Genomic DNA, 9,981 nt, shown 5'->3' with positions numbered 1-9,981 from the left:
AATCGCTCTACACCTGTACAAATCACTCTACACCTGTACAAATCGCTCTACACCTGTACAAATCACTCCACACCTGTACAAATCACTCTACACCTGTACAAATCACTCTACACCTGTACAAATCACTCCACACCTGTACAAATCACTCCACACCTGTACAAATCACTCCACACCTGTACAAATCACTCTACTCCTGTACAAATCGCTCTACACCTGTACAAATCACTCTACTCCTGTACAAATCGCTCCACACGCCATGAAAAACGTTTAGAAAATAACTGAGGTTAGGTTAGGTTAGGTTAGGTTACGACTTAAACTGCAACTGGTTGAAAATATACTTAGCGTAATATATGGGTGTCATCCACCTCCCGTAGGCCAGCTGGGTGTCATCCACCTCCCGTAGGCCAGCTGGATGTCATCCATGTTACTGAAGGTTAAGCCTGGCTGTGAGGTGCCCCCCCCCCCCATTACCTTAGCTTGACACACATACATAATCACTACCAACAAGTTCTTACCGGAAGATAACCTTTACCAGTTGTGTCAGCAACCACCCGCCTCCATTATTGTACAAACAACATTCTCCAGGAGGCAGAGTAATTGAGCAACCAGCGGTGCCGCCACACTGTGCAGCTGCGACGTTAGTGAGAGCTGGCACCGCCGCTCTCACCCATCAACAAGCCAACTGCTGCATGCGGCTGCCACACCAACACAGTTAGCTAGTCTCATACTATCCCCGGATGCTTCTATATATTATATACTCTTTCTGAAGTCCCATAAATTACATTGACATATTTATAACATTTCAGAACTCCCTAAGAGTGTGCCAATTAAGACAATGACTGTCAACCGTCTGACTGTCAAAGCAGTCACCCCCTCACCCTTATTTCTCTACACAAAGCTACACAAGAGTAAAGCGTGATTTGTATACCATTTGACAGTACTTACAGAGATCTTGTAAGTACATTACCAAGATTGTCACTTGCTGATGAAGATCTACCTTGAGGTGTTTTCGGGGCTTTGCGTCCCCGTGGCCCGGTCGTCGACCTGGCCTCCTGGTTGCCGGACTGATCAACCAGGCTGTTGGACGCGGCTGCTCACAGCCTGACATATGAATCACAGCCTGGTTGATCAGGTAACCTTTGAAGGCGTTTATCCAGTTCTCTCTTGAACACTGTGAGGGGTCGGCCAGTTATGCCCCTTATGTGTAGTGGAAGCGTGTTGAACAGTCTCGGGCCTCTGATGTTGATAGAGTTCTCTCAGAGTACCTGTTGTACCTCTGCTCTTCAACGGGGGTATTCTGCACATCCTGCCATGTCTTCTGGTCTCATGTGATGTTATTTCTGTGTGCAGGTTTGGGACCAGCCCCTCTAATATTTTCCACGTGTAAATTATTATGTATCTCTCCCGCCTGCGCTCAAGGGAGTACAGTTTTAGGCTCTTTAGTCGGTCCCAATAGTTTAGATGTTTTACTGAGTGGATTCTAGCAGTAAAGGATCTCTGCACGCTCTCCAGGTCAGCAATTTCTCCAGCTTTGAAAGGTGCTGTCATTGTGCAGCAGTACTCCACTCTAGAGAGCACTAGCGTCTTGAAGAGTATCATCATCGGTACAGCATCTCTAGTGTGAAAAGTTCTTGTTATCCAACCTGTCATTTTTTTTTTGCAGTTGTGACGGCTACTTTATTGTGTTCTTTAAAGGTAAGGTCTTCCGACATGAGTACACCCAGATCCTTTACATTGCCTTTTCGTTCTATGTTATGATTTGACTGAGTTTTGTGCGTGGTTTCCGATTTTATATTTTCATTTTTTCCGAAGTGTTGGAGCTGGAACTTCGTTAAACACCATATCATATTCTGTAGCCCATAGAAAGATCTGATTTACATCTGATTGGAGGTTTGCCGTGTCCTCTATGTTGTCTACTCATAAAAATCCTGGTGTCATCTGCTAAGGATGATACAGTGCTATATATTGTGTTCTTGTCTATGTCCGATATGAGGATGAGAAAAAGTACTGGAGCAAGCACAGTACCCTGGGGGACTGAGCTCTTCACGGTTGATGGTCCGGATTTTATTTTGTTGGCAATTACACATTGGGTTCTATTAGTCAGGAAATTATAGATCCATCTGCCTATTTTTCCGGTAATTCCTTTTGCACGCATTTCATGTGCAATAACACCATGGTCACATTTGTCAAAGGTTTTTGCGAAATCTGTGTAAATTACATTAGCGTTTTGTTTGTCTTCCATAGCATCTACTGCCATATCATAGTGGTCCAGCAACTGTGACAGGCAAGAGCGCCCTGTTCTGAACCCATGTTGTCCCGGGTTATGGAGATGCTGTGATTCCATGTATTTTGTGATCTTACTTCTGAGCACTCAAAGACTTTTAGGGTATGTGATGTCAGTGGTATTACTAGCAGGTAGCAGGTAGTTAGTACTACCTTCACAAGGAGATCATACAATATGCCCCGCGTGCTCCACAGTGTGCGTGCTACACCTGCACACGCCTCAACAGTGTGCGTGCTACACCTGCACACGCCTCAACAGTGTGCGTGCTACACCTGCACACGCCTCAACAGTGTGCGTGCTACACCTGCACACGCCTCAACAGTGTGCGTGCTACACCTGCACACGCCTCAACAGTGTGCGTGCTACACCTGCACACGCCTCAACAGTGTGCGTGCTACACCTGCACACGCCTCAACAGTGTGCGTGCTACACCTGCACACGCCTCAACAGTGTGCGTGCTACACCTGCACACGCCTCAACAGAGTGCGTGCTACACCTGCACACGCCTCAACAGAGTGCGTGCTACACCTGCACACGCCTCAACAGTGTGCGTGCTACACCTGCACACGCCTCAACAGTGTGCGTGCTACACCTGCACACGCCTCAACAGTGTGCGTGCTACACCTGCACACGCCTCAACAGTGTGCGTGCTACACCTGCACACGCCAGTGCACCTGGGGACATAAGATAAATGTGCGATAAACGAAACTAGAACAAGAAATATTCACCAAAATATATATGTGTGTGTGTATAGAGCGAGGTATTTACTCACCATTAAGGAGCCGTGAAGGGCGGACGGCCTCGCGGCAGTGATGCTACACACACCGCCGGAGAATATATTTTTAAACATGGTAACTAAAGACGAAATTGTGGTTATGCAAGTGGTAATACATGCGACGAGGGCTGGCCTAGCCCAGCAGGGTCGGTGCAGGGCTGGCCTAGCCCAGCAGGGTCGGAGCAGGGCTGGCCTAGCCCAGCAGGGTCGGAGCAGGGCTGGCCTAGCCCAGCAGGGTCGGAGCAGGGCTGGCCTAGCCCAGCAGGGTCGGTGCAGGGCTGGCCTAGCCCAGCAGGGTCGGTGCAGGGCTGGCCTAGCCCAGCAGGGTCGGTGCAGGGCTGGCCTAGCCCAGCAGGGTCGGTGCAGGGCTGGCCTAGCCCAGCAGGGTCGGTGCAGGGCTGGCCTAGCCCAGCAGGGTCGGTGCAGGGCTGGCCTAGCCCAGCAGGGTCGGTGCAGGGCTGGCCTAGCCCAGCAGGGTCGGTGCAGGGCTGGCCTAGCCCAGCAGGGTCGGTGCAGGGCTGGCCTAGCCCAGCAGGGTCGGTGCAGGGCTGGCCTAGCCCAGCAGGGTCGGTGCAGGGCTGGCCTAGCCCAGCAGGGTCGGTGCAGGGCTGGCCTAGCCCAGCAGGGTCGGAGCAGGGCTGGCCTTGCCCAGCAGGGTCGGAGCAGGGCTGGCCTAGCCCAGCAGGGTCGGTGCAGGGCTGGCCTAGCCCAGCAGGGTCGGTGCAGGGCTGGCCTAGCCCAGCAGGGTCGGAGCAGGGCTGGCCTAGCCCAGCAGGGTCGGAGCAGGGCTGGCCTAGCCCAGCAGGGTCGGAGCAGGGCTGGCCTAGCCCAGCAGGGTCGGAGCAGGGCTGGCCTAGCCCAGCAGGGTCGGAGCAGGGCTGGCCTAGCCCAGCAGGGTCGGTGCAGGGCTGGCCTAGCCCAGCAGGGTCGGTGCAGGGCTGGCCTAGCCCAGCAGGGTCGGTGCAGGGCTGGCCTAGCCCAGCAGGGTCGGAGCAGGGCTGGCCTAGCCCAGCAGGGTCGGTGCAGGGCTGGCCTAGCCCAGCAGGGTCGGAGCAGGGCTGGCCTAGCCCAGCAGGGTCGGAGCAGGGCTGGCCTAGCCCAGCAGGGTCGGTGCAGGGCTGGCCTAGCCCAGCAGGGTCGGAGCAGGGCTGGCCTAACCCAGCACCAGCCTCAGATGTCGCCCCTCACCACACTGGACTCACCAGCCTCACATGTCGCCCCCTCACCACACTGGACTCACCAGCCTCACATGTCGTCCCTCACCACACTGGACTCGCCAGCCTCACATGTCGCCCCCTCACCACACTGGACTCACCAGCCTCACATGTCGTCCCTCACCACACTGGACTCACCAGCCTCACATGTCGCCCCCTCACCACACTGGACTCGCCAGCCTCACATGTCGTCCCTCACCACACTGGACTCACCAGCCTCACATGTCGCCCCTCACCACACTGGACTCACCAGCCTCAGATGTCTTCCCTCACCACACTGGACTCACCAGCCTCACATGTCGCCCCTCACCACACTGGATTCACCAGCCTCAGATGTCGCCCCTCACCACACTGGACTCACCACCCTCAGATGTCGCCCCTCACCACACTGGACTCACCAGCCTCAGATGTCGCCCCTCACCACACTGGACTCACCACCCTCAGATGTCGCCCCTCACCACACTGGACTCACCAGCCTCACATGTCGCCCCTCACCACACTGGACTCACCAGCCTCAGATGTCGCCCCTCACCACACTGGACTCACCAGCCTCACATGTCGCCCCTCACCACACTGGACTCACCAGCCTCACATGTCGCCCCTCACCACACTGGACTCACCAGCCTCACATGTCGCCCCTCACCACACTGGACTCACCAGCCTCACATGTCGCCCCTCACCACACTGGACTCACCAGCCTCACATGTCGTCCCTCACCACACTGGACTCACCAGCCTCACATGTCGCCCCCTCACCACACTGGACTCACCAGCCTCACATGTCGCCCCTCACCACACTGGACTCACCAGCCTCACATGTCGTCCCTCACCACACTGGACTCACCAGCCTCACATGTCGCCCCCTCACCACACTGGACTCACCAGCCTCACATGTCGTCCCTCACCACACAGGACTCACCAGCCTCAGATGTCGCCCCTCACCACACTGGACTCACCAGCCTCACATGTCGCCCCTCACCACACAGGACTCGGGTAGGACCGCACACCCGAGGTGGGACCTCGGGTGTGCGTGATATATTCATTATGTACATTATCAATAAAGTCCTTGACGAACGACAGTGTGTGTGTTCTCTACAGTGCCAAGCAAGTTCCAATCAACCAAATAAGAGCCATTAGTGGTAGGAGCAGTGTTGGGTGCTGTAGGACCCGGACCAGTCCGCGGTCCAGCCGTCAACCACTGTTCTGGGTCAACGTTCTCAGCAGTAAGGCACAATAGTTAGCAGCAAGACCGTTAATACGTCAGTGTGGGGAGAGAATAATTTCCGCACCAGCCATTTTGAATTTCCGGTGCCCGATGCCCGCCCCAAGCCACCTCACCACCCACCACAAGCCGCCTCACCACCCACCACAAGCCGCCTCACCACCCACCACAAGCCGCCTCACCACCCACGAAAAGCCGCCTCACCACCCACGACAAGCCGCCTCACCACCCACCGCAAGCCGCCTCACCACCCACCACAAGCCGCCTCACCACCCACCACAAGCCGCCTCACCACCCACCACAAGCCGCCTCACCACGCACCACAAGCCGCCTCACCACCTCACCACAAGCCGCCTCACCACCCACCACAAGCCGCCTCACCACCCACCACAAGCCGCCTCACCACGCACCACAAGCCGCCTCACCACCTCACCACAAGCCGCCTCACCACCCACCGCAAGCCGCCTCACCACCCACCACAAGCCGCCTCACCACCCACCACAAGCCGCCTCACCACCCACCACAAGCCGCCTCACCACGCACCACAAGCCGCCTCACCACCTCACCACAAGCCGCCTCACCACCCACCACAAGCCGCCTCACCACCCACCACGTGCTGTGTGTGTGTGTTCGTCTGTACTGTTCCAGCTAGGGCTATCGTCGTCAATCGTAGTCCCCAGTTTCAACTGCTCATCGGATTGTGCAGTTTTTGATGAACAATTTGTGGTTGTGTTTGACTAGTGAGGCCACAAGCTCCTCCAACGTTACTGCTCCATCACCCCATCAGTCAAGTTTTTGCCAAAGCTAGTGTCACCTATGCTACCTTCGCCATCATCGTCTCTGCTATATCGTCGACCACCTGACAACATCACTTCTACTGTGGGGTCCACCCAAACTTCGTACCACTGCCACAAGTCGCGCTGCTGTCTCCCCAGATGTAAACAATCTCCACGTGTGCCTCTTTACACACTCCACACCGTTTGTCTTATTTTGGTTACTGTTGATTCTTGTGTCCCGAACTCCCGAGATAAGTAATGGGTAGACAGCTTTTACATTGTTATACAATAACAGTGTTTTAAGGAGAAATAAACTCCATTTAGTGTGTCGTTCACGGCCATTGACTTAGTAAATATTGGAGTTGGTAGCCACTACACACACACACACACACACACACACACACACACACACACAGTAGCCTGGGGCTTCGTAGCCTGGTGGATAGCGCGCAGGACTCGTAATTCTGTGGCGCGGGTTCGATTCCCGCACGAGGCAGAAACAAATGGGCAAAGTTTCTTTCACCCTAAGTGCCCCTGTACCTAGCAGTAAATAGGTACCTGGGAGTTAGTCAGCTGTCACGGGCTGCTTCCTGGGGTGTGTGTGTGTGGTGTGGGGAAAAAAAAAAATAGTAGTTAGTAAACAGTTGATTGACAGTTGAGAGGCGGGCCGAAAGAGCAAAGCTCAACCCCCGCAAAACACAACTAGTAAACACACACACACAGCTTCCATGTGTCATTTCAAAATTTTCTGCTTCAACAGTACAATTAATGCACAATTCCATTGTGCATTAATTGTATTCCTAGAATGTTGTTAGTACATTTGAATTTTAGAGAAGTAAGAAATAATTGTTTTTCCAGCAGTTAAGGACTTGCACAACAGAAATGTGTGTGTTTCTCCAGACCTTACATTGAAGTTTGTTTTCAGTATTGACATTTTTGTTACCATAGCATGTTGACAATTTAAGTGTTACTCACATATACCTGTGTCTAGTTTTTTTTACCAGTTTGTTTTAGTGAATTATTTTTTTTTTAGAAAATTGCAATTACACTTTCCAGTTTTTATAATCTAATTTGTTGTGCCTAGCCTGGTTGAATCACTTACATAACTCCAGTTTCAAGTAAGAGTCAACTAACACAACACCTATACCCCCTATTACACTATTTTACAGGAACTTCTTTTCCATAGCTCATAAAACGGTGGAAAGGGTCCTGAGAGATATTGTTAATAGGAACGTTATCCCTACAGACAAAAATCAGAAGATACAATTGACGATTTACTATAAAACCAAAAAAACTGCCAACCAACTCATGAAAAACTCTCCAGACATAAAGCAGAATGCCTTACAAGAGACCAACGTCGTCTTTGCCTTCAAATGCCCACTTTGGGACTGTAAGCCCTAAAGAACTCAATATATAGGCAAGACAACAACATCTCTTTTCATGCGATTAACAATGCATAAGCAACAGGGCTCCATTAAGGAACTTATAATCTCTTCCTACAACCAGACCATCACCAAAGAAGTCTTGACAAACAACACAGAAATCATCGATAGATACAGAGATAGCAGGCGGCTTGATATCTGCGAGGCACTACACATCAAAAAGTCAACACCAGCAATCAACAGCCAAATAATGCACAACTATATTCTATCCACTTCAAGACTCCGTACCAATATAGAAGCATCAAGAGGAAGTATGGGCCAATAGGCCCTTTGTAGTTACTTCCATTCTTCCCTCTCATTTATCCAATTAATACCCATTGTTCCGAGTTCTGTCTTGTGTTGGTCAAAAGTTTGTTCATCTTATCCAAAACTGTTGCAACATATCGCCTCACCCAAATGCGAGTATATAAGACAAGCTGTTTAGCGTTAGAATAAGTAAAACTCTTAAGTGTTTTCATGTTACAAGTTGTGTGTGTATAAACTAAAGTCTTTGAAAATGTGATAAGTTATTACGAAACACGTTCAAGCATCGCGTCAGACTAGAAATAAAAATGAATTTTGGAGAATTAATTTTCAATTACCATCGATAGTAAAAAGACACATAAGAAATATTGAGAAAATTCGTGTTAGAATTATTAGTCTTACTTTTTCGGTCATATTTAACAACATATGTTTACAAAAAAGACTGCTACCAAAATATACTATATGTGTGTGTATATATATATATATTATATATATATATATATATATATATATATATATATATATATATATATATATATATATATATATATATATATAATATACCTCCAATATAGAAGCATCAAGAAATATGGACCAATAGGCTTTCTACAATCACTTCTATTCAATACCCATTATTTCGTGTTCTGTCTTGTGTTGATGAAATTAATACCCTATTAAATACCACCTCACCCCATCCACCTCACTCAAATGTAGATATAAATAAATCGGAGATGTGTAAGTTCTATTCAGTTGTGTATGTGTAAACTAAAGTCTTTGGAAATGTAATAAGTTTTACGAAACGCGCTCAAGTGTCGCGTCAGACTAGAAATAAAAATGAATTTTGGAGAATTGATTTTTGAATTACCACCAACAGTGAAAAGAAATGTACGAAAGATTGAGAAAATTCGTGTTAGAATTATTAATCTTACTTTTTCGATCATATTTAATAATATATGTCTACAGGAAAGACTGCTACCAAAATATACTAATATATATATATATATATATATATATATATATATATATATATATATATATATATATATATATATATATATATATATATATAATGTACATGTATGTATGAGAATGTGTACATGTATATATAACATTAATAATTTAGTAACTAGCAACAATTTTTTATTTGCTTAGCTAAACGAACTAGAAGGTTCAGTTCCTGAACCGATTATGCGCTTCTGTAACCCTTTACACCACCGCCCACGGGATGGTTATGGGGTGCATAATAAAGAAAGAAATTGAAATTGAATTGGCAATACTTTGAGTTGTATTGTTTATGTCTGATACTAGACATGCATATGTTCTTCATGCTCTGGTTCAGATTACCAGGATTTTTATTACCATAATTTTCTAATGAGTAAATTATGTTCTTATTTTACTGCACATGCCAAGTGGTGTTAGTATTAACGCACACCTGATCCATCCTTTAATGTTGAATCTGCACTTTCACATGTAAGCTATTATTGTATGCCACCAACGTTCTTTCAGTATCACTGAAACTAGCTAGATAGAGATCGTCGACAAGGGATGTCGACTTGGTAGCGTGTCCGAGCGGTGTTAGCCCTCAAATTGTAGACGGGTGGTATATAACCAATCACAGAGGCAGTTAGACCCATGATGCCACATGCCATAGAGCCGGCACTGGGCGCTCTCAAGTAGGCATCGGTATTCTCATAGACCAGAGCTAGGTAGGACCTCGGGTGTGCTGGATATTTACATTACGTATCTTTATCAATAAAGCCCTTGGACAACAACAATGTGTATTCTCTTCAGTCCCAAGCAAGTTCCAATCAACAACCAAACAAACAGTAATATTTGGATGCATAATGTCTATGTATCTCTGGCCCACATACCTGCTTGATGGGGGTTCTGGGATTCTTTTACTCCTCAAGCCCGGCACAAGGTCAAACTTGTGAGTTTGGTCCACCAGGCTGTTGCTTGAAATGGTCACAGGCCCCACATATCCTCCAAAACCTGGTTGGTCCGCACTCGTACGATCCCTTCTCAT

The 9,981-nt window shown here is 48.7% G+C and overlaps 1 protein-coding gene across 1 annotated transcript; it reads left to right on the top strand.

Moving 5' to 3' along the window:
• Positions 1–2,458: 2,458 nt before the first annotated feature.
• LOC138364440 (basic salivary proline-rich protein 1-like) lies at positions 2,459–6,357 on the top strand. Its single transcript, XM_069324075.1, has 3 exons — positions 2,459–2,895; positions 3,167–4,206; positions 6,236–6,357. Exons 1-3 carry the CDS (start codon positions 2,459–2,461, stop codon positions 6,355–6,357), a joined length of 1,599 nt encoding a protein of 532 aa, XP_069180176.1.
• The last annotated feature ends 3,624 nt before the right edge of the window (positions 6,358–9,981 follow it).

This window comes from Procambarus clarkii, chromosome 13, assembly GCF_040958095.1.
Source record: "Procambarus clarkii isolate CNS0578487 chromosome 13, FALCON_Pclarkii_2.0, whole genome shotgun sequence".
Classification (NCBI taxonomy): Eukaryota; Metazoa; Arthropoda; class Malacostraca; order Decapoda; family Cambaridae; genus Procambarus; species Procambarus clarkii.
This window is presented reverse-complemented; position numbering and strand designations above follow the sequence as displayed.

Bases quoted from the DNA above. Each gene is read 5' to 3' on its own strand.
- LOC138364440 (XM_069324075.1), top strand. From the start codon at position 2,459: ATGCCCCGCGTGCTCCACAGTGTGCGTGCTACACCTGCACACGCCTCA. The intron at 2,896-3,166 runs GTGCGTGCTACA...TGGTTATGCAAG, and splicing joins CCTGCACACGCCTCAACAGT to TGGTAATACATGCGACGAGG. The intron at 4,207-6,235 runs GCTGGCCTAACC...GTGTTTGACTAG, and splicing joins CCCAGCAGGGTCGGAGCAGG to TGAGGCCACAAGCTCCTCCA.